This window comes from Malania oleifera, chromosome 13 (assembly GCF_029873635.1).
Source record: "Malania oleifera isolate guangnan ecotype guangnan chromosome 13, ASM2987363v1, whole genome shotgun sequence".
Taxonomy (NCBI): domain Eukaryota; kingdom Viridiplantae; phylum Streptophyta; class Magnoliopsida; order Santalales; family Ximeniaceae; genus Malania; species Malania oleifera.
The window spans coordinates 18,095,514-18,123,443 of record NC_080429.1 but is presented as its reverse complement, the minus strand read 5'-3'; the positions used below and the strand labels follow the sequence as shown (position 1 = coordinate 18,123,443).

Below are 27,930 nucleotides of genomic sequence, written 5' to 3'. Positions count from 1 at the left end.
TATATATATTTATTTATGTTTTCTTGAAGGATGGAAATACTTGCAGGTGCGGAATGTGTAGGTGATTTTGAACTTCTGGGAGAACAATATTTGGGACTTAGCTTGCCACGAATAATAAAATAGAAGCATAAAAAAGGAGAGAAGTAGAAGGAAATTGAAGAGAGAAAGAGGAGACCCTTTTCCTAGAATCACGGCAGTAGTTGCTGGTGAATTGAAGGAGTCGTTACTTATCTCTAGAGTTCAGAACTCAAATTTTGCAACAATGCAATACAAGCATCTTAATAAATTATCAAAAACTATGAAATACTTGCATGTCCAAATATGTTGACGGCGATAACTTATAAGAGAAAAATATTTCTGATTTAGCTTGTCACAAATAATAAAATAAAAAGCATAAAAAGGAGAGCGGTAGAAGGAAATTGAAGAGAGAGAAAACAAACTCATTTCCTAGAATCATGCTAGTATGCGGGTGAATTGAAGGAGCCATTACTTATCCAGAGAGTTCAGAACTCAAATTTGCAGCAATCTTCATTAATTATCAAAATCCGTGTTGTGGTAAAATTTTTTTCTATACTGGCATTGCCTTTACTGTATTTCTGATTGGTTTTGCATCCTAAATTTGGAACATAAACATTCATGTTGATCCTGAAATATGTTGCACAATGATGCACATGTGTTTCTGGTCAAAATTTCAAACCCAAAATCATAGTAATGATGTTAAATAAATTGCTTCAAACAAATCCCACAATTCTGGTAGAAGTCAAGTTTAGACCTTCAGAAGTCTACCCCTTAGATACTCGAGCTATTCTAATTGTCTTGACCTATTTTATTGTACTTAAGATGTGGTTGATGTCGTCATCATGGAACTAAGGCCTACTTCATATTTGTCTTGCAAAAATAACACCTGAGAGATTTTTGAGATGAGAAATGGGATCTGCCCTATCAGCTACCTTGGGTTACCTCTTGGAGCCGAATTCAAAGATAAAGGATTGTGGGACCCCATTATCGAGAAGTTCGAAAAAAGGTTAGTAGGATGGAAAAGGAATTTTTTGTCAAAAGGTTGCAGATTCACTCCTAATAAAAGCACCTTGACAAGTTGATGTCACTCCTCCCACTCCTGGCGTTTGTTGCCTAGAGATTGGAAGGAATTCAAAGGAGGTTTCTTTGGGGGAGCTTGGGGGTCGAATTCAAGTTTCACCTGGTCAAATGGGGCATGGTGAAACAACCTATTTGTTTAGGAGGCTTGGGCTTAAAGTCCCTTCATATCTTCAATAAAGCCCTTCTTGGGAAATGGTTGTGGAGATTCATGATTGAGAAAGATCACCTTTGGTAGGAAATCATTGCCATGAAATATGGGCTTGATCATAATGCGTGGATCTCCCGAGCCGGTAGAGGACCGCATGGTGTAGGGGTGTGGAAATACATCAAGAGAGATGGAATGTTCCCCCCCCCCCCCCCCCTTTTTTATTCAATTCCAAGTGGGGAATGGTGCAACATATTTTTTTGGGCATAATGTGTGGAGTGATCAGGAGTCTCTTAGTTCCTTATTTCCAGTCATTTTCAACTTGGCTTGTGATAAAGATGCCCGCATAAGTCAACACCTTTAAACATCAAATCAGGGGTTTTTATGGAACATTCGCTTCCATATTCGATAGAAATGTGGCAGATTGGGAACTCCATGGCTCATCAATTTCTACAGTAATCTTTACAAGTTTCAGAATCATAACACCTAAATCTTCCTATTTGGACCTTGGACAAGAAGGGGGTCTTCACTGTCAGATCCTTCTACATGACTCTTTCCTCCGGTGTCAAAACAATAGGCAGTACTCACTCCCCTTGGTTTCAGATATGGTAGACAGCTGCTGCCCCTACAAAGGTTGCCTTCTTTACCAAGGAATCAACTCATGGTAAGATCTTGACCCTGGATAACTTATAGTGAAGGCTGTTCTCCATCGCCAGAAGATGGCTCTTTGCATGGCTGAGGAAGAATCAGTAGATTACATCCTTCTCCATTGCCCCTGGACCAGAAATCTTTGGAATTTGGCTCTGACCTTGATTGGTCATTGGTTGGTCAATGCCAGCTCTATGGGAGGGGAGCTCTGGGCATGGAGATTGGAGAGAGATTCAGGCAGTAAAGGAAAGGATAAGGCTTTGTCTCTCATTCCTCTCGCAATTTTATGGTGTGTTTGGAAAGAGAGGAACAGGACAGGAGAGTTTTTTAAAAATTCAATCTCATTGCTTCAGTTCATCAAAGAGAAGTGGTTTATTGCAGTTACTAGCTGGCATAGGGAGTTGTAGCAAATGATTTCGGTTTAATTTTGATTTTTGTGACACCCTTCAGGGTTGTTGATTCCTGTGCCTTGGGCTGGCTTCCCCTTGATCCCCTTTTATATACTATCCTTTACTGATAAAAAAAAAAAAAGCTTGAGACTGATTTAGTGTTGCTGATGTTGTTGCAACTTGGACAAGGCAACTTGAGCTTAATGCAAGTCTTGGCAGGCTTTGGAAAGAGTTCCCAAAATTGAAGTTGGGTCGACTTGGGAATCCTCAATCCGATGCTAGTTTCTGTTGGGCCTAAGCAGAGTTTTTGTCAATCCAACTTAACCCAGACTTGATTATTATAATTTATAGCATGCATGCACACATTTTTGTGTGCACAGGCATGTGAGTGGTGCACATGCACTTGGTGAAATTTCTCATGCTGCTTATATCTTAAAAGTGCCATGAGAGCATCATGATTCTTTTCAATACCAAAAGAACCAAACCTCAGCCAACCAAGACAATTCAAATGTTATTGGAGCTTAACCAGGAGTTCTTGTTGGATGTTGGGTAAGGTTGTGGCATGGGCGTAGAGTTTAATGTGTTGTGTTGTGCTTAGCTTGGCATAAAGCTTGGTCCTATCTTCCCAAGATACAGCACTAGTTGAGTTGCTATCCACATTTGGGTTGGGTGTTGGGAGTGCGCGTTTGAGCAGGGGACAAGTAAGGTGTGAAGGCCTTTAATTGCCCAAGCGCCATGCATCCCATGCTTGGCTCTCAATTAAGTGGGGTGCTGGTTTAAATGGAATAATAATTATTTTACACAAACAATCGACTATTCCTGAATCAGTGAAAGATATAAATTTTTATAAAATAAAGACTGTCATTCAAAAAAAAAAGTTTCATGTGCATACTGCCATGAGCAGAAAATCTTTAGATTCTCTAAGTCTAAGACGCCTTTGTTTCTTCACAGATGATGTTGTTTTAGGCCTAACCATAGCTTCACGAAAATAATTATTTATTTATTTATTTTATTCTATTTGTTTTATTTTATTTTTTGTTTTTAATTTTCTTAATGGTCTCATGCTTTGACAGGGTTGCCCCCAAACCCCTTCACTTGAAAACGACTATAGTAGCTCACAGGAAAGTGAAGTTAAAAATAATTAAACTACTAAAATGTTAATGATGGAGCAACTTGCTCCCCTGGTGCCTGAGGCTAGCTGATTCTCTTGGCAAGCCCCACACCCAGGTGAAGTAATTTGGCTGTACCTCACCTTGGCTCAGTTCCTATGTAAACTAAGAGGTTGCCTTTAACCACACTGGGGCTTAAGGTTGAACTCAAAAATGTTGGTTCCTAAATGGTTGAACCCAAGTTCAAATTTAATTATAGGTTTCAGTGTTGAATTAAATTTGAATCTGACAATTGTGTGAAATGTGTTTGCCTATGTTCTAAATTAACTTAGGTTGTGTTTGGTAGCATGGATTTCAGACCTTACATTTAGATTTGGATTTATGTGGATTTAATACGAAATTCATTACAATTTTGTACATGTTTTGTTCGAATCCACACAAATTTAAACTCGAAGTCTGAAATTCATGCTCTGAAACACTTCAGTTAAATTGTTATTATTATTTGTTATGTTAGGAGAATGCATAGATGCATATTCTTCAGTGAAAATAGTGGAATATGTGAACACATGTCTCAAGAAGTGGCTAATTAAGCTCAGCAAGTGGTAAATTGGATCTAGCAATCCAGAGAGGCAGGGTCATCTCCTCTATTGTTTCTAGGGTGCTCCCAATAAGAAGTTGTAAAGCAGAAATAAGTGATTTCCTAGTCCATGTGGCTGAGCAAGAGTTTTGGCTTCCTTTTTAATTTTAATTAGTTTGGCCTCCAGGTTCCTCAATCTGTTGTTTATTTGTTAATTCATTGCCGTGTATCTAAATGTTCTTTGTGCAAGAAGTTTTGTTTTAGTTGATTTAATGGTCTACTTCTAGCAGCTATATGCACAAAAATTCTCTGTGCAATTTTTCTGCTTGCTAAACTGTTCGTTCTTTGAAACATTTAAAGAGAAGACAATTCTTTTGCACTCAAGATTTACTTAATTGTCAAATTTCATAGTGCATCATCATGAATGGCAAATTAGCATCTTTTCTTTGGGTAAAAACAAACTGACATTGTTGAAGACCTACAGAATAGAGCTAACATTCAAAAATATATATTTTTTTGGGGTTTACAAGTGGAAGAATATTCACTTATTCTTTGGTTCATTAAAACCTTGATATCAAAATATTGAGTAGATATGTTTTAAACTCAACAGCAAATCCATTTAACTCATGCAACATAAATTTGTGGCTTTCACATTCGAGCAGACAGTTTGCATGCATTTGGATTTAGTGAAAGAAACAAATTTAAGGCTATTTTGCTAGAGGGGAAAATTATTAGAACCAGGAGGGGCGACCAATGTGATTGCAGCTGTATGCAATGGGGACGGTTATTCTAGCATTCCTTGATATTGAGGAGGGATGGATTGTTTTTTAGACTGTGGGAGACTTTGGCGCTTCCTTTCCCTATATAATTTAAGAGTCAGCTTCTCATAGAAACGGGTGCTGATGATGTTGTCTGCCAATTGGACTCAGATTTGGTATAGGAGACCAGGTGAAGGATAGAAAGAGAATTGGCTTGGGAACACTGGGTAAGGAAGTGTACAGGTGGTGGATAGGGGATGTAAGAGGTGGATTTTGGAGAGCGGGGGGTCATTTTATGGGATTTAGGAACCTGCTTTTGGTTTAGTGGACAGCAGTTTCTGGCGCTTCACACTTACATTTTCTTAATTCTTGGATTTGCAAATGATGCCAGTTGTATTTCTGGGTTGGTGCTGGATTGGCACCTTAATTGATTCTTCGTTCCTGGGCAAAAGAGAAAAAAAGCAACGTAAATAATCAAGATCAGAATTTTAAGAAACTGATGCTATGTGAAAATAAATGAAATGATGTAGGAAAAAAGCCGGAACATGGGTAAAGAGACTAATTTGGAAGAATTGGGTCAAGGGATTGTTGGGTTTAGTTAATTCTTTATTGTGTGCTTAGTTTAACTTGTATATGATTATGTGTATTTGGGGGTTTGCTTGTAATCTCATGTGTTTTAAGGGTTTATGTGCAATTCTTGTAATTTATACTGGTGTGAAAACAATGTAAGAGTTAGGTTATTGCTGAATCTGAATTGAGACGTGAAGGTGTGATTCTCCACCTTGTATTACTTCGTTCTCTTCCTTCTTTTTCTTCTTCGTCTCTCCTGTCCCCTCTTTCCCCCAAATTATGTTTTGGCCGTAGTTCCATGATGCTGTCTTGCGTCATTTGGTATCAGAGCCCAAATTTGGTCTCTGTTTTTCCATTTCAGTCCCCCATTTTTCTCTCTCTTTCCAATTCTCTCCCCTAATTCTCTTTCTTTTTCTCACCATTTCTAATTTCTGCAGAATCCTCAGGAGAACACTTCTTCCTTTCCTTCTCCTTTTCTTCTTTCTATTTACCTCCAAATTTAGCACCTACCCACCCCCCCCCCCCCCGGCGGCGTCCCCAGGGAGGGTTACTATACTTCTTTTCTATTCTGTTCTGGTTCTGTGACTTTTTTCTTGCTGTCTCCCTTCTTTTATCCTTTCCTTTTTTTCTTTTCTTGATCAGTAAAGATAGTATATATTAAGAGGTATCAAGGGGATGCCAACCCAAAGTATAGGAAATCAACCACCCTGAAGGGTGTCACAAAAATAAAAAATTACATTGAACTCATTTGCTACAAGTCCACTATGCCCACTAGTGACCGCAGTATACCACTGCTCTTTGCTGAACTGAAGTGTTGAGGTTGAATTTTGAAAACTCTTCTGTTCCTCTCTTTCCAATCACACCAGAAAATTGTGAGAGGAATGAAAGACAAAGCCTTTCTCTTTTCCTTTGTTGCCTGAATACCTCTCCAGGCCTAGAGCTCCTCTCCTATAGATCTGGTAACCCACCATTGTCCTATAAGAGTCGGAGCCACACTCCAAAGATTTGATTCCAGGGGTAATGGAGAAGGATATGATCTACTGATTCTGCCTCAGCCATGCAAAGGATACATCTGTTGGCAGTGGAGAACCTCCTTCTCTGCAAGTTGTCCAGGGTCAGGATCTTACCATGAGCTGCTTCCCAGGTGAAAAAAGCAACCTTAGTAGGGGCAGCTGTTTTCTCTTCTACATTCTATACCTCTCCCTATTTATTCATACTCCTTGCTGCATGTCAGAAATCGTATCACTTCAGCACTGTTTATTGCCCAAACAAACTTAAATTACAGCTGTTGCCCTCAAATTTTAGACACCGCTTTCCAAGTGTGATTCCACGACACAACTATCACCAAACAGAAAAGAATCTCTTGAGAGGCCCTCACCAAAATTTCATCACCTTCCAGCCAGCCCGAGAGTCTGTGACCCCATGCACTGGAGAAATTCCCCTCTGTCACTGGCCCTTTGAAATCCCTAAGTTCTTGGAATTATTTCTGCACACTGCCATCACTATTGGACTAAGCATCCCTTGATCTATCGCCACCCAAAAGTTCATCGCTGGAGGACAAATTGACACTCGTGAGGAAGGCTGCCAGTCTCTCTTGATTTTTCAGTTTCACGACAAATTGCTCCAGCTATGAGATTTTGGGGTCTTCCATGATATTTTGATCCACAGTTTGATATATTGATTGTGGAAATGATATTTTGCAAGCAAGTGTGATAATTTGATAGGAAAAAGCTAGTGATTGTCACTGCCAGCATCAAGAATCAGGTTTGTTGCTGCATTTTGTGAATTTTCTAAGTGAATCTGTTTCATTTCTGCATGATACATTACGGGTAGAATTATAGTTGTAATTCAGGATTTTATTGTTGGTTTGGTGGGGAAATTCAGCTGGTAAGGGAGAAAATCCAGATAATTTGAGGAGTCAAAGGTTTATGTTCGCTGTAAGGAAGTGTGAATGGGTTTTGAAATGAGGAAACATTGTGAAGAAAAGGGAGATTTGCTTGGTGAGAAAACAAAAAAAAAAAAATCTTAAGAGAGATTCAAAAGGTGTTTAAAGTATAGTGGAGGAGCCAATTGGTGAGAGGGCTAATACTTGTAAGGATTGTAAGAGATGGTGGGGGGGGGGGGGGGGGGTGGATGATGATAACGTTGGTAGTGATTTTGATTGTGACAGAGGGCTTACTTTTGGATCAAATTTGGGATCAGCGTGGACTTTCTTCCAACTATTCTTCTGGTCACCTTGTGGACTTATCTTACATGCTGCCTCCGCCTCTAGAAGGTTTAGATGGAATTAGCATGTTCGAGGATGATGTTCCTAATGAAGAGCAAAAGGTAGAATTCTACCCACTCTAATCCAATAAATTTATGGGAAAGACATTCAAGCTTAGAGTTTCGTGGATAACTTGGGCCTCAATTTGTCTAATCATGGAGGCGATGAAGCTAGACTTGATGGTGGTAAATATAAGGTGAAGAAGGGTCATAAGGAATTAGCTAATTTAAAGTGTCCGGTGAACTATGATGGGAAGGGCCTAAAGAAGGGTTTTTTCGGCAGATTTTAATTTTTTTCTTTTTTTCTTTTTCATTTTGTTTTTCCATATTCTTTTTGAGGATATATTGTCCTTGCTCTGATTGTTTGTATGTGTGTGCGTGTGTATACATATTTGCAGCTTGGTGCACAAAGCCTTCGCATATGTGGGGTTTGGGGAAGGGGTGGACTACGATGGCTCTATTGTATGCAGCCTTACCTTGCATTTTTGCAGGAGGCTGTTTCCACACCTCGAACCCGTGACCTCACACGACGAAAACTTTACCGTTGCGCATAGGCTCCCCTTCTCTGATTGTAAATTGTCTTTCTTATTTTATATATGTGTGTTTTTATATATATATATATATATATATGATCAAGAAAGAATGTTTTGCATGACACTCAAGTTCAAAGGTGAATTGAAGATAGTTCTTGAAAATTGGTAGTTAGATTTGTAGTTCTATATGAGTATGTTAGAGATTTTGATTAAAATGAATGGCCTAACTTGAAGATAGGTCTCTCCCTCTATTTATAATACAAATTAAATACATTCTAATGACAATAATACCCTTACTATCTCTCACTAATTAATATACTAACACATTTAATAATAATAATACTAAAAGACATAAATAACCTCTAACACTCCCCCTCAAGCTGGAGCATAAATGTCATATGCTCCTAGCTTATTACAAATAAATTTAACACGAGCACCCTCCAAAGCTTTGGTAAAAAAATCAGTAAGTTGCATATCAGACTTCACATAAGCGGTAGTAATGAGCTTCTACACAAGTTTCTCCCAAACAAAGTGGCAATCAACTTCAATGTGCTTCGTCCGCTCATGAAAGACCGAGTTAGAGGCAATATGAAGAGCAACTTGATTATCACACATCAACTTCATAGGTTGAGAATGTGAAAGGCCCAATTCTTCCAACATGTTCTTCAACCAGACAAGTTCACAAGTAGTGTGAGCGATTATTCTATATTCTGATTCATCACTTGACCTAACCATTACAGTTTGTTTCTTACTCGTCCAAGAAACCAAATTACCACCAACCAAGATACAGTTCCTGGTTGTGGATCTCGGTTAGAAGGCGGCCCATCCCAATCTGCATTTGTATATCCATGGATAAGTGTGACCCTGATCATGATATAAAAGACCTCTCCCTGGTGCACCTTTTAGATATTTCAAGATGTGAATTACTGCGTCCCAATGACTTGTCCTCGAAGAATCTATAGAAATTGACTCACAACACTTGTTGCAAAAGATATATCTGATCGAGTGATCGTGAGATAATTCAACTTTCTAACGAGTCTCCGATATTGTCTAGGATTTGGTAGCAAATCACCCATGTTTGACACTAACTTGCTGTTAGGATCCATGGGTGTATTAGATCCCAACATTCTAGTTTCATCCAACAGATCAACAACATACTTCCTTTGTGACAAAATAGTTCCCATACGAAATTTAGATACTTCCATGCCCAATAAGCATTTCAATGTAATCTTTGGTTTAAAACTGAGTCTGTAGAAAAAGTTTGAGACTTTGAATAACTTTATCATCATCACTTGTAATAGCAATATTATCCATATAAACAACAAGAAGAATCCTACTCAGTGAAGTATGACGAGAAAACACAAATCGATCCATTGCACACTGTCAAAGACCAAACTTATGTACTACAATACTAAAACGACCAAACCATGCTCTGGGAGACTGTTTAAAACCATACAGTGCCTTCTTGAACTGACACACTAAGCCTGACTCCTCCTGAGCAACAAACCTAGGTGGTTGCTCCATATAGATGCCCTTCTCAGGGTCACCATGTAAGAAGGCATTCTTCACATCTAGCTGATGCATAGGCCAGTAACAAGTAGTAGCTAAAGAGATGAACAAACGTATTGATGTAAGTTTGGCAATTGGAGAAAAAGTGTTAGAATAATCCAAACCATACACTTGAGTGTACCCCTTAGCAAAAAGACGGGCCTTTAGATGAGCCGCATAACCATTAGGGTTGACTTTCATGGTGTAAACCTAGCGACAACCAACCCAGACTTGTCAGGGAGAAGAGATACTAAGTCCCAAGTGCCATTGTCCTATAAAGCATTCATTTCTTCAACCATAGCATTCCTCCACCCAGAGTGGGCTAAGGCTTTCGAAACAGATTTAGGAAGGGTAGTAGATGATAGAGCAGTAACAAAACAATAATAGGATGGTGATAAGAAGTCATAACAAACAAAGTTGGAAATGGGATGTTGAGTACATGTGCGTTTACCTTTTTGAATAACAATGGGAGTATCAACATCATGGGAACTATAATCATTAGACGAGGAAACCAAAGGCGTGGTAGTAGAAGCTAGAGGGGACTCTCTTCCTTGGAGCTGCCGTCGTGAATACACCTGCAAATTAGGATGATCAAGACGATGAGTAGGACTCGAATTAGATGGAGACTCAAATGGTTGGTTGGGCGAGGACAACAAAGTAGAATCTGGAAGATTAGGCAGAGGAAGAGACTCATTGAGCTCAGAATTACTCAGGGACTGGGTGTAGTAAGGTGTAGACTCAAAGAAGGTAACATCGATAGAAACAAAGAAGTGATGCAACACAAGACTATAACAACAATATCCCTTTTGAGTATATGAGTAGCCGAGAAAGACACATTTTATAGTATGAGGATCCAACTTATCCATCCCAGGAGTTAGTTGATGAACAAAGGACATACACCTGAATATACGAGGAGGAAGAGAGAATAAAGTGAATTAGGAAAGAGAATGGAGTATGGAATTTTACCATTAAGATTAGAGGATGACATCTTGTTGATTAGATAGCAAGTAGTAAGTACAACATCACTCTAGAACACTTTAGGTACATGCATTCTATAAAGTAAGGTGCGAATGATTTCAAGGATATATCTATTTTTCCTCTCTGCAACCCCATTTTGTTGAGGAGTGTGGGCACATGATGATTGATGGACAATACCAAATTGAGTCATATACGTAGTGAATTGTGCACTAAAATACTATTTAACATTATCACTGTGAAGTATTCAAACTGGCAAACCAAATTGAGTTTTATTTCAGAACAAAATGCACAAAATACATGAAATAAATTTAAAAGATCTTTTATTGAATATAACCAAGTCATTCTTGAGTAATCATCCACAAAGGTTACAGAGTACTGGAAATCCAACTTGGACAGCACCTTACTAGGACCCCAAACATCAAAATGAACTATCATTAAAGGGCTTGCAGCTCGTATATTGTCTTGGGAAGCGAATGGGACATGATGGTGCTTTCCTAACTTACAAGACTCACAATCAAGACTAGACACATAACTCAAATAAGGAACAAGACGTTTTAACTTTTCTAGTGAAGGATGACCAAGACGACAATGAATTTGGAGAGGTGTAGTAGCAGTCGTGCAGGCAGTAGAAGAAGATAGCAGCTCAAAGTGATAAAGTCCACTAGCTTCATGTCTTCCGCCAATCATCTTCCTTGTCTTCTAATCCCAAATAACCGTAGAATCAGGGAAGAATGTCACAAAAAAATTCATGGATTTAGTAATCTTGCTAACGTACATAAGATTGAAAGGAAATTTGGGAATATATAAAATCGAAGGAAGAGAAATAGAAGAAGTGGGATTTATAGTCCAAATTTCCTTGACTATAGTGGTGGATCCACCAGCAAGAGTAACCCAAGGTTAATTTGTAGGATATTGAAGAGTGGAGAAGAAGTTAGGTATACCTGAGATCTGATCAGTGGTAGCGGAGTCTATGACCCAAGGACTAGGATGCGAAGAATTGGATGATATACATACTGTGGGATTACTTGTTTGGGCAAGGGATGCAATCGGAAGACAAGCTTGTTGTGACGCTTGATACTGTTGGAACTTGGAATACTCTTCCTTTGACATGGATACAGTACATTGCACCCCACTCGCCCCAAAGGTGTGGAGTTAGTGGTGGCTGCATTGGCTGCCACCAAAGGTGTGAAGTCGGTGGTGGTTGCATTGGCAGCACGTGAAGGTTGATTGTGGAGATCCTAATTACTCCATCCACAATGAGTGCGGTTGTGAGGAGTGCCTTATACCTCGTTCGTCTCTACCACCACAACCACTCAAACCACGTTGATAACTTTGCAGTTATTTGATAAAGAACTAGAATCACCCTATGTAACAAAGGCTGTCCTCTCAGAGCTAGATGCAAGAGATGGAGAATGTGTGCTAAAGGAAGCACGAAGGACATGAGAATAAACATTGGCAAATGATGGCAGCTTGACACTATTAAGTATCTGGGACTGGACTAACTCAAACTCCGGTCTCAAGCCTGTGAGAACCTGAAGGACAGTCATATGTTCCCTCTACTTCTGCATCTCGTGAACATCAGTAGTTATAGGTTGCACAGTCTTCGTGAATATGCTTCATCTCTCTAAAATAATCTGCAATGCTCCTGTCTGCTTGTTGTAACTGAAAGTACTCCTGGGATAAATCATACATATGTGTAATATTACTAGAGTATAGAACCTTGGCATAATCCCAAATCTCCTTGCATGTATCTAGATGCATACGCATCTGTGCAATTTGTGGCTCCATCGAATTCCATGAGAGGGAAAAAACAAGACATCTTCTTGAATGCGCACTTCTTTTCTCTTCTCGTAAGAAGGATCAGAATGGATCAAGTGGTCAGATTTTCTTAATCTTGCTAACTAAACCTGAACAACTTTAGACCATTGAACATGGTTCTTTCCATCCAACTTTTGAGTTGTTATCTGTGGCAGCAATGTAGGAAACATATTTTTTGGGATTCATAGACTCCATCCCAACACTCACAAACTTGCAGTCACACCCATGTCAAACAAGAACAATCAAAAATTAATATGGACAACTATGTGCGCACCGGCACAACCATGGACGAGGTGAACGAATTCACCTACTGATATAACACTGCCACAGCCTCACAAATAGACTTACGAACACTGCCGCTACTCCAAGAAACTCACAAAGAAGCCTTTACAAACACTGAACAGAAATTAATGGATTACCATGAGTGCATGGTCGAAAAAATTGGATTTTGAGAAAAAAAAAAAAAACATGCCCAACAGCTTGATAGTATTGTCTAGAGAAGGAATCAGAACATGGAAGAGGGAAAAAAAGGAGAAAAAGGTGGCTGGAAACTCTCATGCACCAGCACGTGGGGTTGGAACTGCTGGCATTTGGCTGGCCTGTGGCGGCGTTTAGGGCCTTTTCCGACGATGGGATTTTGTGGGGGTAGGCTTAAGAGGGTTCTGTTTTTTGCTATATGGTTGGTTTTGTGAAATAATGAAGGGTGGAGGTGGATTTGAGAAGGGCAGTGACGGGAATGTGTATTAATAGTGTTTAGGTTGGATCATGCTCTGATACCATGTTGAGATTTTATTTAAAATGAATGACCTAACTTGAAGATAGGTCTCTCCTTCTATTTATAGTACAAATTAAATACATTCTGATGACAAATGCCCTTACTAACTCTCACTAATTAACATACTAACACACTTCATAATAATAATACTAAGAGACTTAAATAACCTCTAATAGAGTAGATTGCGAATTGTGGGCGAATTGTGTTAAGGACTTTTACATAGTTGCAGTATATATATGTATAAAAGCAGCAACATGGTGACAAATTATTGGAAAATAGAATTCCATTTGTCAAACTTTGGGCACAATTTCAAGATTTTTCATGCTTTTCTCAGATGTAGAGAAAATGTTTGCAATATCATCATTGATGGAAGATGCTGTCTGAATGTGGTTTCTATAAATAGGGTCACTTGTATGCAACTTCATTTGGAACCTCACCTAGTGCCTTATGAGATATCTTGGATTAATAACACTACTTTACATGTTTGTGAGAGATGTTTGGTTCCTATTCAAATGGGTGACTATTTTGATATTGTTTGGTGTTGATATCATGCCCATGAATATTGGCTATGTAATCCTTGGTTCTCCTTGGTTAGATGACTTTGGTGCGACTCAAGGATGTGTGAGCACATGTATCTTTCACTATAATGATAAGAAGATCATTTTGAAGCCTGCTTTACCAACCGACCAAGAAAAAGAATCTAACATTATTGATCATGTCAAAGTTACTCAACTTGAAGACATCCAGAGTCTTTCTAACATTCCTTTTGTTGAGTTTGTCATTTCTGATGTTTTCATTGATGCCAATTCTTAATTCAAGTCTATGGTGTTGCCAATAGAATGTGGTTTCTTGCATCACTCAAGCGTAGGATTTTGAAGAGTCCAAGTTTGCTTTTTTTTTTTGTTTTGATGACAGAAATTCATTTGATAGTATAGGAATGTACAAGCAGGAGAGTAAGGTATCTCCTTTCAAAACTCTGGGTTACCTAGAAAAATAAAAAAATCAAAAACCAAAAAGAACACTAGAAACAACTTGAAATAATAAGCAGCCCCTATCAATTCAACAAGGAAAGCCAATCAAGCGGAATATCTGAAAAGCGCATCCCCCTGAAGTTCCAATTATCCACACACCAAAGAGAGGCCAAATGGTGAATCTTCTCCCATACCAGCAAAGTAAATGACTTCTTCCCTGCAAAAATGCGCGCGTTTCGTTCCATCCGCAAACTCCAATATACAGCAAATAAGGTGCAATTCCATAACTCCTTACCCTTAATTTTCCTACCAAAACCAACAAATGAATTGCCAACAACTCCTCCACTGTCTTTGGACAAACCCAGCATTCCCCAAAATAATTAAATAGCTTGTTCCAACTCCTCTGGGCAAAATCACAATGTAAAGAAAAGATGTGGAGCAGTTTCAGAGCAATTAAAACAAATCACACATGTCTGGATAGGGAACCTTTAACAGTATTTAATCTGTAACAAGTTATTGGTGTTGATCTTATTGAGCACAACCAGCAAGAGAAAAGCTTTGATTTTATAGGGGACTTTGGCCTACCAGATAGTTTTATAGAGAGGAAAAGAAAGACCAGAGCTAGTCAAGAACTCGCAAAAAGATTTGCAGGAACCAAGTTTGCTTCTTATTTATGATCCTTTAGCATTTCAAAATTCGAGGCCAAATTTGATGTATGATAGGAAGCTGGACTGGGGTAAAGTGATTAATTCAGAAGAATCTGGTCAAGGGGTTGTCGGGTTTAGTTAATAGTTTAGTGTATGTTTAGCTAAATTAGTAAAGGATTATGTGTATTTGGCTGTTTGTTTGTAATATTTCTGTACTAGGGTTTTGTTTGTAATTTCATGTATTTTTAGGGGTTTATGAGTAATTATATTAATTTATGCTTTCATATATGAAATCCATGTAAGAATTAGCTTATTGTTAAATTTGAATCGAGATGTGAAAGTGTGATTCCACCCGCCCCCAATCTCCTTCCTCCTCTCCTTCCTCCTTCCTCCTCCTTTTTCCTCCCCTCTTCTCTCCTCTTTCTCTCCCAAATTATGTGTTGGTTGTAATTCCTTGATGCTGTCCTGAATCATGAAAGGCTTGAATTTTGTGTTGTCATGGAAACTGTTAAACTGCAGAGTGATTATAACACGCAAGCTAGTATCCATTTATGATATGATACTGTTTTTTTTGAGGAACTTTATATGTTTCGAGGTTACTCGCACAGCATAACTAATTAACAAAAAAAAAAAAAAGACTTGCAATACGTTTGCTGTATCTTACTGTACGTGAGATGATTTGATAATTGATATTCATGGAACACTCTTGATTAAGAAAATTTGTGTCTGTTAAGTGTTAAACATTTCTTTTTTATTTCTTTATCATCATTATCTTTTCTTCTTCTTCTTCTTCTTCTTTCATACATGAACTTGGAAGCAATATTTTCAAAACTTCAAAAGATTTATTCTATGGAATATTGAAGTTGTAGTTGTAATTGTGTGCGTCACATGTTTTTCTTGATCTTTGTTTTTTATTGAATAAAAAAGAATAATATTAATAAAGGAAGGACATACAAGATTGGAGAATAAGAATCCTCCTAAAATAGCTGAAGAACAAAATTGAAAAACTAAAAGAATTAATACAAAACAGCAAACCAATCATACTGAATATCCTGAAAAAACTCGTTTGTAATTATGTGTTCTTTTTTAATAGATAAAAAAAAAAAATCCTGAAAAGAGAATCTCTTGAAACAGCCAGCAGCAACAGCCTAATGAATCCAAATAATGGTTCTTATCCCAAACCAAAGACCAAGAAGTCTTCTTTCCCTTGAAAATCCGAGTGTTTCTTTCCATCAGAACACCCCAGAATGCAGCACACAATTCACATCTCCAAAGGGCAGATCTATCTTTACTCCTGAACTTTGAAAAAGTAATAGTGAAGATATCCTCCACCAACCCTAGACAAGCCCAACTTCCCCCAAAAACACCAAAGAGTCTGTTTTCCTAATTCTCCAGGAGAAAGAGCAATGAAAAAACAATGAGAGGCAAATTTAGAACTATGAAAGCAGAGAACATGCACATTTGGGGTAAGGCCTTAGTAGGCCTCCTGCTCTGCTACTGGTCATTAGCGCCAACTCTATTACGAGCAACCAACCAAATAAAATCCTTAGTTTTAGAGGGAATTTTGGTCTTCCAAATACTATGACATAGGGAGAAGACAAGTCTTTTCGGATAAAAAAACCCAAAAGAAAGATCTCCAGGAAAAAATCCCCCGACGATTCCAACCTCCACTTCCTTAATTAACATCCCTCCAACAACCTCAACAAAGACGCTAGCACAACCACCTCTTGATCATTCAGAGCTATACGAAAACGGAAATTGCAAGAAGAATTCTCCCCATTAGAAATCAAAAAAGAAGAAACATCCCCATTGTGTAACGAAGAATGACAATATAAACAAGGAAACGACACCAAAAGAGCTGAATCATTGATTCAAGGGTCTTCCCAAAAATGAATGTGTAGCCCACAAACCGCCCCAAATTTGGTATTAGAAATAAAATGTGGATAATTCTGAGATATACATCTCCAAGGACTGTCAAAAGAAGAACTAAAACCTGCATTAGTAGCCCACCCATTTTCTCCTAAGCCAAATGTACTTTTAATTATTTTATACGAAAGAGAGTTCTTCTCTAAAGGAAACTTCAATCATTTACTCATCAAGGCAATGTTTTTAGAACTAAATTCCCTAGATGCAGTCCTCCCTCCTTTCTATTTCTACAAACCTCCTTCTAGCTAACCAAATAATCTTTCTTCTCCCCCATCTGACTACCACCATAGGAAATTTAAAAATGGACAAAAAATAAAGCAGAATACTAGAAAGACAAGATTGAATAAGTGTGACACAACCACCTAAAGAAAAAAGAGTACCTTTTCATCCATCTAGACGCATAGCCACCTTTTCTACCGTAGGAGTACAAAATCTTACAGCCCTAGGATTACCACCCAATGGAACCTCTAAATATGTCAAAGGCAAATCTAAAGTAGCACGCCTGTTAAAGAAGCCGGTTCCAAAGATCCATCTGCACCTAAATGGTAAGCACATATGAAAAGACTCCCTATGATCCCCTAAGAAAAAGATAGTGTCATCAGCGAATTTAAGATGAGACACTATGAGTCTATGACCTTCTCATTACCCTCCCCAATACCTTTCACAGACCCCCTATCAATTTCCCTATCTTTTATTAAGTTTTCCCTGGTCTTGCATAAACCAAATTAAATTTTTTTCTTAATAACTATTGCATTTAATGTGTCAGTAATTTCTATTTTTACGTGAGTTCCTGAAGGTAAAGGGGATCTGTTAGACACAAGTTAGGATTTAGTTTGGGAGAGTTAGAATTTTGCAATAGAGGTCAATGCAAGATGTTTTGTGCCTCTTTTTCCCTTTATTTTTCTTTGTTTAATTGCATAAATATGTAGAAAAAGAGTGCTGTTAGGAAGAGAATGATCCTCAGTGGAATATGTGCATAATGATGCGACGAAGTTAAGATTGAAGTAGTGATATGGTTAGCAAAAGTTGTCTTTCTTTTCAGTCTTTGAGCTGATTAAAGAAATACTCTGTAATGCGGAATTAAACTCTTCTAAAATTAGATACTATGTGCAAGTCCTTCCGTGGCATTTTTAACTCTTAAAACTTTTTTAACGGCCATAAAATGGTTTATTTGTCACATCATGCGTCCTTTTTATGCTGCATATATAATATATCTTTTTCAAAAATCATTTAATATTAATGAGTTTCCCTTCTTTTTGAAGAAACTTGCTGTTCTTGTTATGATATGATATGCAATATAGAAAATTAAAATGAATGCCATACATGATTTCACCACTATTATCACATACTGTCAATAATGTACCAAACATACATATAATGTTTAAATATATCCTAACCATATTTATGTGCGGTTTATACTTATCATGTGTAAGGTCTGATAGTATTTTATTTAGTATTGGATGAAGTTGATGCCATGCTACTCGTGCATTTGTAATTAATCATGTTTATTTGAATTTAGAATTATCGTTTGACAAGTTCAAGACTGTTTGACAAGATCAAGACCCACTAAGGAAATGTGGACCCTTAAAGGATATCTTGAGTAGGTACTGGAAAACGCCCATACTAAGGACTGGCTAAATCGATGCCTTCTGTGGTATCAAAATTTTGGGGTAATGAATCTCAGAAGTATTGTTCGTGTTATCAGAAATTCTGTGATTTCTTTCTTTCTAAATTATCCAAAAAGGTGAAGTCATCTACTTCAACATCTTATCACTTCTAGCCTAGGATTTGGGTGTCATGAGTTGAGTATCAATTAGAATAATGAATGCAACCGATTCCTGCTTGAATCAAAGTTCCAAACAATGAAATCTCATAGCTCTAGCAAAAAAGAGATGTTTGAGAAAGTCATCAGTTGAATAAAGAGTGGTTGGCTTTATCTGTAACTTGTTGGAAATGATGCAAGTCTACTCCTAGGCGCAGATTTGCTATTTAAGTAGTCTTGAGTCTGTTGTATGATGCAAATAACGATTTTAATTGACTGGTTTGTATGATAGTGTCAACTCCAGTTAATATACAAGTCATTTGATAAGTATTACATACAGCTCTATATTTGAAACTGTTTTAAGTCTTTTTTTCCCTGTAGTGAATTTGATGTCATTGGTAAGTTAAACAATGCTCAAGCTGTGATACGAAACTCCTATTTTCATATGCATTCTATATTTTTTAGTGGGTACTCTTCCCATTTAATTTATAGTAGTTGTTCTACTGAGTTTGGGATGATGCTTATTGTTACATGTTTGTGTACTGTATTATTTTTTTCCTCCTTTTCAGCTCTATGCACTGTTTTGAGGGCCCGGCATGGCTTCATTTGAAAAGAGGTAGAGAGTCTTTTGCAAGAGGTCCAACAGTGAAGGTTGACCCTCAGGGAAGGTGTGGCGGTGTTCTTGTTTTTGGTCTGCAAATGATAATACTTAAATCTTCCCAGGTTTCTTTTTCCTTTGACGCTGCTGTCTTTTTTTTCTTTTTTGCATTTTTAATTAATTAATTTATTTATTAGGATTAACATAAGGTAAATATGTGCACACCTAACACTTCATGCACGTAGAATCTTCCTAAGCAGAGTAAAACCCTGACCTCCCCAATGGGAAGTTTGGAGATTAGCCACTTAGCCATTAGTCCATGACTCCATGCCTAACAAAATGAAAGGCCAAGTATTTAATCTAATTAATGCAGGGATTACTAAAAAAATCCCATAAAGAAGGTTTGTAATACTAAAGCTTAGGAAACATTTGTGCATTGATTACACTCTTATGCAGACATCCTGTATCCAAAATGCTTTTTCTTGAAACTGTTATTCTGTCATGTTTTCAGAACTTTTGTGCTGGACCAAGAACCTTCCATTACTAATTGGTAATTTTCAGGGATTTGCCAGTGACACAGGTGCCATAATCTGGTCTTTACCACTGGGGTTGGGCTTCCTTAACTGGATGAGATGTTCTTACTCTCTAACTTGATTTGTTTGAGGCAGCATGCTATTTGAAACACATACAATTTCTCAAATTGATAAGTTTGCAGCGAGAAGAGAGGCTGAATTGAATGTTAAGGGTGTTTTATGGAGTCCAGGAGAAGCCAAGAATGTTGGTGTGAAATCGGGTTTTGTTTAGACCAAGCTGACCATTGTACAGTTGCAACTACCAAAACTATGGGGTGTTTGGTGGTTTGATGCACTGAAACCTGCAGTGAAACTGTTCCTTTGATTAAAAATTTCCCCCGTTTAGGTTTGCATTTGCCATCGGGGTCATTCATACGTTTTGGTTTGCATTACACTGGACTTACTCAAATTTCTAAAAGTAAAAGTGTTTAAAAGGGTTTTCTACATTTATGCAGTTTTTTTTCTTCTTTTAATTTCAAAATTTAAATTATGGTTGTTAGGCTGGTTCTGGGTTGGTTGGGGAAGATGATTCTTTTGGTTCTGGAGGTGCGGTCTCTGCCCGTATTGAGTCCTCATACATCATCAATCTTCGAGATTTGGACATGAAGCATGTGAAAGATTTCATATTTGTCCATGGTGAGACCTTGTGATCTTTTCGATTGTAGTTACTTTTGAACTTGTTATTTGTATAACAGTTTTCTGTCAAACCTCTAGCCAATCTCTCTCCTTGCCAATGATTCCTTTTGCAAGTTCTACCTGATGTATATTAGTTTCTTTTCATGTTTCAGACTGTATTTGCCTTTTGTACTAATATTTGTTTGTTTTTTTTTTTTTTGCTGGAATTACTTATCTTGCAAATGAAATCATTGGTAACATGCACTGGCATGGAGATTCTAATAAGCCTGCTTCTGTTGTGCCAGAAAATAATTAATGGTGACTTTGGCTTTATTGGAATGGGTTTATTATTTTCTTCTAGTAGCCAATAATATAATTCAATATATGCAATCAAATTCCAATAATATAACTCAGTATCTGCAGGCAGATCTGATGCTGTGTTTAGTTAATCAGTTTATAAATATGTTTTGGGTTTGCCAGCTTGGCTCGGTCTGATGAAGCATTTTATACTAATTATTTATTTACTAAATTGGATTGTGGGGTTTTTGAGACTTACTTGAGGTTTTAAAAATCATTTGAACAATGGTCAAAACTCCCATTGTTAAGTGGGTTGATGAATTTAATGTTTTGGATCAGCGGTGATCCAATGGCAAAAATCATCTATAATCAATCATATTTATTTCAAGGTGGTTCAAGTATACCTGACTAATACTTTTTCAGATTACATTGTTCTAACTAACCAAGCTATTCTAGATGGGTGTAATTGATCATAATTGATGTTGATCCAGTTGATCAATATCTTCTGAGTGCAAAAATGGTGCTGTCAAAGTTAAGAGCAAGTCAGTTAAAAAATGCCCAAACCGAGATGCTAAATAGTCCAATCCATGGCTACCCCTGCACTAAGCCATTTAAAGCCTATGCATGTGCCATTGCGTCCTCAACCACAAGAAGATGTTGAGAGCAGTAATCCTAGAACAAGATTCTGTTAAGGTGGGTCGGTGGCACACAATTTTTCTCAAGGTATTGGAAAAACTGCTGCGAAAATGGAAAACTTATCTTTAATCAAAATAGACAGTTTTCTGTATCGAGTGAATACTCTGGATTTTCTATTGTATGAGAGAGCATATGTGAATTAAGATCTTATCTGGCTTTTTTCCCACATGCCAATGATTTCTATTTTAAATTATCATTTAAGTGAAATATTTTCAAGTGACTAAAGAGTTTCTTTGATCTAGATGCAACCTCAAAAAAGCAGTGATTATAATTTGTTATGATAAAGGATGATATAGTCATGCACATAATGGCAAGCATTAACTATTCAAAGATATATGCAGAGGACTGATGCGGCATGATGATGAACAAATATATATGTAACTTATTGATATTATAATGTTATTATTAACAGTATAATTTTGTGTAATGAATTTGTAGCTTTATTATTGGCAAGCTGATATTCAAATGTATCATGTGGCAGCACTGTAGGAGTTGGTGATAAAAAAAGAAAAAAAGGATGTGAAGTAACTATTTATCAAGAAGTAAGTGAAGAAGCTAATAGATAACCAATTCCCAAAGTGGAAACATTAGTTAGTATTTTCTTTATATTCCATCATATTTTAACGAGAAAGTTGACCTTTTGCAGGGTTTTGGTTAGAATATTACCCACTTTTGCCTTAAACTTAAGTTTGAACTGTCGATCTTCTCTTCATTCTGTTCCTAATGAAATGACAATTACAAAAGGTAGCTAGCTTCTTGTTTGTCACCATGCCCCTAATATTAAATTATAAAATTCTTATCGTTTGTTTGAAAGTTAAAAAGTTCAGTACGAACTTTTGCAATGAATTTTGCACATTTCTTCATTGCTATGATGCATGGGCTAATGAGTTGTAAATTTTAATTGTGACGAGATGAACAAACTCTATTTATTGTAACTTTACTGTTTTGACTCTGTGACATACTGTTTCCTTCTGTTGGTCATTGCATCAGATGCTTTGAATTTTCACCTAGAAATAATATTCTTTGTTTCGCCTTTCTTGTATTTGCGGGAGTATCATTTTGAGATATTTGTATGACTAAAGTCAAAATTTGAAGACTTGGCTCTGCTCTGTGCATAAGTGTGGTTTTGAGAATTTTTCTGCTGCTTTGGATGTTGTTGATGATCTTGATTGTTGATGGAATGTGATTTAAATATTGTATAGGTTACATTGAGCCCGTGATGGTAATCCTTCATGAACGGGAGCTTACTTGGGCTGGCCGTGTTTCATGGAAGCATCATACTTGCATGATTTCTGCGCTTAGCATTAGTACAAGTTTGAAGCAGCATCCCCTCATATGGTCCGCAGTTGTAAGTTTTAAGCTCTATTTTAACAGTAATGTAAATCTGGATATCAGCCAAACAATTTGTTTAAAAGTCTGTGGGTTATTTGTGGATCTCATTAAGGGACACTATGGGGCATGGTTTTTGTCTCATTTAGTGGGGGTTTATATCCTGTTTGCACTTGATTTTGTACAGTATTGCATGAATGATGCTTGGTGTGAATCAATCAATGTTTGAAAATTTGCAGCAAATAGGAATTACATTGGTGGTCAAACCAGCATTTCTTTCCTCTGACTCAATCATTGACCTCAATGTTGAAATTCCCCTAATTTCCCTTGAGTTTCTGTACTTCTAAATCCTCAAAATTTATCTGAAATCAAAATTTAAAACCTTGTTTGTAACCTAATGCTTTCTGGATTTACATTTTTGATTTAGGTGCTAAAAATATGTTTAGTGCCCAAGCTGTCATTTTTTCATGAGTTGGCATGCCAGGTCAATTGGGCAGTATCTTTTAGATTGGACGTTAGCTTCTAGAATTACCACCCATAGAACTTTGATACATGTTTTGAGGTGATCAATGTAATGGGTTTTGTTATCGATGTTTACTGTTTACATTGTCCTTTTGTTACTTGCTGAATCGATGGTATACTGGTGAACAATTGCTTTGAATTATTAAAACTGTCATATGATTTAAATCATTGGCCTCAGATTGAAGGAAAGACCTTCGATCAGATTGCACAAGGTGGGGGAGACCCCTTTCCTGTTTGTGTTCGAGAACAACATTTCTTGCAATAAGTGGGTTAGATTCTTCAAGCTTTCATTTGATTTGCTGACAGTTTGTCAACTTTAGGTAGTGGGAAGGGTTCTAGAAATGTTCATCCAGGAAATATGCAGTATTGGATGTTGATTAGGTGGACAAAGGTGGGGAAGTTTCTAGAGATAGGACTGGGTTGGAAGGTTAAACATTTTCAGTATTCGTCCCTGGTGGTGCAAAAGGTGATGGATGAAGATTTGTGATTGATTTTTGTGAGATGGAAATTCGTCTTGAATCTGGAGGCAAAGGTGAAGCCTGTCTTTTGGATCCCACAGAAGTGAAGAATGGCCAAGGTCAAGGTTGTAAAATTTGTGTTTAGACATGGAGTCAGGGTGTGGTGTATGGGAAAGACCAGATTTGTTTCTGGTGTGGGGATGAGTTGCAAATGAAGGAACCTGGGATTTCATTACTGGAAGCTGCAGTGCAGCTGCTCGATCAGAGCTGAACTCCCATACAGTCAAGATGGCTAGGGATATGGAAGGGGCTGCGGAGTTAGCAAAGGCGAATAGGGTTGCTCTTGAGAGGATGAAGTAAAGAATATTGAGCCAAGGTGTTTGGTTTTCATTTTGGACCTGGGCAAGGTAATTGAAATAGGAGTTTCTTTCTTAACTGAGCTGGGTCAGTTAATTGAACAGGCCCATACTCATGGTAAAAATGATTTGGGGCATTCTTTGGAAATAAAAGGCGATTTTTTTTTCTTCCCATATGTGCCATTCTTTCAAAGGGGCCCATAGTTTGAATAATGCTGACAGAGCCCAAGAGGCTGGCGCAGAAGTTCACAAAGCTGTTTAGATCTCAAATAAGGCCCACGAGGATTCTTGGTGTGATGTTTCTAAAGACCAGGGATGTTTGGCTGGGAGTGATGGATTAAGAAGAGAACATTTAGGAGAAGATGTGAGGGAAGGCAGTTCTCAACCGGAGCAGCTGATAATATCAATTGGAGGCCAAGTTTAGGGAGTTCAAGGGATGCTTGTAATTGATAATGCCCAGAATTCTCCCATTAGCTGTTGTAGGCAACCAAGGGACTCAGTAGGTATGTTGTCTTCGAAGCAGATTCCAGGCACAAACCCTAGCTTGCAATGCTCATTCTCACTCATGATGGCCAAGAGGCTATTCTATCTTCCTTAGAAAGAAACAACAGTACTGGAAGGTCTAGAAGGAAGGAGGCGACAAAGGATAGCCTTGTGTCTATTCTTTTAGTGGGACAAGAGATGCCAGTAGTAGATTGGACCTTCAGTGGGCTTTCTAAAGTGGTTGAAAAAGGAGGGGTTCTATAAAGAATTAAAGATACGGAATTTTTGTGAGGTTGAGAGTCAGGGGAATAATGTTGTTTTGGGTGAAAATCAAATGGTGAAGAAGAAAATTCTGAGTTCAGGGTTCAAAAGGTTTATGCTTGGCAAGAGGCAGTGCATATGGCTGTTTCAATGAAGAAAAATTTTGGAGAAAAAAAGTGAGTTACGTCTGATGAGATAACAAAAAAAAGTTCTAAGGGGAGATGTAGGAGGTAACATAAGTATATTGGAAGAACTAATTGTTCAGAAGGGTGTTACTAGCAAGAGGATTAATAGTTTTAAGGAGAAAAAGATTTTTTTTTTGGGGGGGGGGGGTTGTATTTTGGTTAATGATATTGAGGATCTTGATAATTTTGATAGGGGTTTTCTTTTGGTAAAAATGTAGAAACATGGATAACTTTGAAAAGTATAATGAGGTGAGAAAAGATGCAAAAAAGGCCGTTAGTGAAGCTAAGAATAGATCATTTAATAATTTTTATGATAGATTGGATACAAAAGAAGGGGAAAGAGATGTATCAAAACTTTGCTAGAGTTAGAGAAAGAAAGAATAAGGACTTAGGTAATGTAAAATGTATAAAAAGTGAGGATGATATTCTTTTGGTTAAGGAAGAAGACATAAAAGAAAATGGTGAAGTTACTATAGTAAGCTGTTTAATGAGAACCAAATAGAAGGCTTAAACTCAGAGTTGACAAATGAGGAAAAGACAAAATATGAGATTTATTTGCAAAATTAGAGTTAACGAAGTTAAGTTTGCACTAAAAAAATGAAAAATGGAAAAGTTATAGGACTGGATAACATCCCAATTGAAGTTTAGAAATGCTTAGATGATAATGGAATTATATGGTTAACTAATTTATTTAACGCAATTATAAGAACCAAGAAAATTCCAGATGAATGGAGGAAAAGCACAAAAATAAAGGATATATTGAAAATTGTAATAACTATCGTGGAATTAAACTTATGAGTCATACGATGAAACTGTGTTAAACGGTAGTTGAACAAAGATTAAGGCTAGAGACAAAGGTCTTAGAAAATCAATTTGGTTTTATGCTTGGGAGATTTACTACAGAAGTTATATATCTGTTAAGAAGATCAATGGAAAAGTTTAGGGAAAAGAAGAGAGACTTGCATATGACTTGGAGAAAGCATATGATAGGATACCTAGGGAAGTTCTATGGCGGGTTTTAGAAAAAAAGGGGTATACACAGTAGGTATATTGATGCCATTAAGGATATGTACGATGAAGTATTTATTAGTGTAAGGACTATTGATGAAGATACTAGAGAATTTCAATCACCATAGGTGAACATCAAGGATCTGTTTTGAGCCCTTATCTTTTTGCATTAGTGATGGATCAACTGACTAAGAGTATCCAAAAAGTGAGGTTCCATGGTGTATGTTGTTTGCAGATGATATTGTATTGACTGATGAAACTAGGGGCGGAGTAGAGACTAAGTTAGAATTATGGAGAGAAGCTTTGGAATCTAGAGGTTTTAGGATAAGTAGAAATAAGACGGAATATATGAAATGTTATTTCCTTAATAGTAGGAGGAATATTGGAGACAAAGTTAAATAACACTTGTAGATTTTGATAAGACTAGTAGGAGAATTATATGAGGAATATTGAAGAAATACACAACACTTGTAGATTTCGATACCTTGGATCTATTATGCAAGTTGAAGGAGAAATTGAAGAGGGTGTAATGCATAGAGTGAAAGCGAGTTGGGTATAATGTAGAAGTGCTTAAAGTGTGCTTTGTGATCGTAGAATACCCTTAAAATTAAAAGAGAAGTCTTATAAGACAAATATAGGACTAGCTATGCTATATGGATTAGAATGTTGAGCGACGAAGAAACAAAATATCAAAAAAGTAAAAGTTGCCGAGATGAGAATGCTTAGCTGGATAAGTGGTATAATATTGAAAGATAAATTAAGAAATGAACATATTCACGGTAAGTTGCTCCTGCAGAAGATAAGATAAGGGAGGGACGACTCAGATGGTTTGGACACTTGCAACATAGGTCACATAATGTGCTAGTGAGGAAGAGTGAGTTAGTTACTGTGAGGGGCAGTAGAAGGAGTAGGGGTCGACCTAAAATAATTTGGAATGAAATAGTAAGGATTTAATAGCCTTGAATTTGTCAAAAGAAATGGTCTATGATCCGCATAAATTGGCGGAAAAGGATTCATATAGCCGACCCCACCTAGTGGGACTTAAGGCTTGGTTTTTTTGTTGTTGGGTGTTTTCTTTTCGTCTTGGATGAGATTCGGGAACAATATGGTTATGTTTCTGGTTCATCCGATTTGCTTTGGGATTTAACATATTTGCTGCCTCCATTGGAAGGATAGGAGGGAATTTGCATTTTTTGAAAATGATGGTATGACTTTGTCCAACTGGTAAGGATGTAATTTTAGGAGTTTTCTGGGAAGAATATTCAAGCTCAGCATTTGTTGGATGAATTGGGCTTAAGTGCTCGGTGAATTGTGGTGGGAAGGGTTTAAAGAGTTAATTTCTTGGTTCATTTTATGTAGTTCTATTTTTATTTTATTTATACTTATATATATATATATTTTTTTTTTGTTTTTCTGCTTTGGTTTTTTAGGGATTTTGTATCCTCGCCTAGGTTTGTAATTTCTCTCCCTTAATAATTTTTTTTTAAAATAAAAAAATATTGTGTAAATCTGAAAGTTTGAAATTATTAGGCTATGATATAATGGAAATTAATGTGATCCTGGTTGTATTGCTCTTAACTATGGCAATTTGTATGGAAGGTGTTAATTTGTGCAACAACTCTAAAAAATAGCCAAAGATTGTTTTGTCGCATATGTTCTAATCATAATTTTGGTCATGGATGGAAGTTTGAATAAGAAAGTTTGGACTAGTGTTTTAAGGAAAACTTGAAGAAGTGTGTGAATTGCACAATTCTAAATTTCGTTGGTTATATAGTGTGTTCTGTTCAGGGCGAAGCTGTCCTTAGTAGCCTTTATCTTTGAATTTTTTTTTTCAAAACGGAAGCATTTTTTTGTTAAATTGCATTTTGTCTTTTCTTTAATCTTGTCAGAATCTTCCACACGATGCTTACAAGCTTCTTGCGGTGCCATCCCCAATTGGTGGAGTTCTTGTGATTAGTGCAAATGCTATTCATTATCACAGCCAGGTACTTTTAATTGCTATCCTTTGATTGTTTGCAACATCCTCTTCACTT

General features: G+C 37.2%; 1 protein-coding gene across 2 annotated transcripts in view; it reads left to right on the top strand.

Moving 5' to 3' along the window:
• Positions 1 to 27,930, top strand: part of LOC131146636 (cleavage and polyadenylation specificity factor subunit 1) — a 77,331-nt gene that overhangs the window by 8,119 nt on the left and 41,282 nt on the right. The window contains exons 3-6 of one of the 2 annotated variants that reach the window (XM_058096350.1): positions 19,087 to 19,240; positions 20,188 to 20,323; positions 22,498 to 22,643; positions 27,787 to 27,882. In XM_058096350.1, coding sequence (XP_057952333.1) covers positions 19,087 to 19,240; positions 20,188 to 20,323; positions 22,498 to 22,643; positions 27,787 to 27,882 — 532 coding nt within the window. Of the gene's footprint in view, positions 1 to 19,086; positions 19,241 to 20,187; positions 20,324 to 22,497; positions 22,644 to 27,786; positions 27,883 to 27,930 lie in introns of those variants that run through there. The other variant, XM_058096351.1, reaches the window with a different exon arrangement.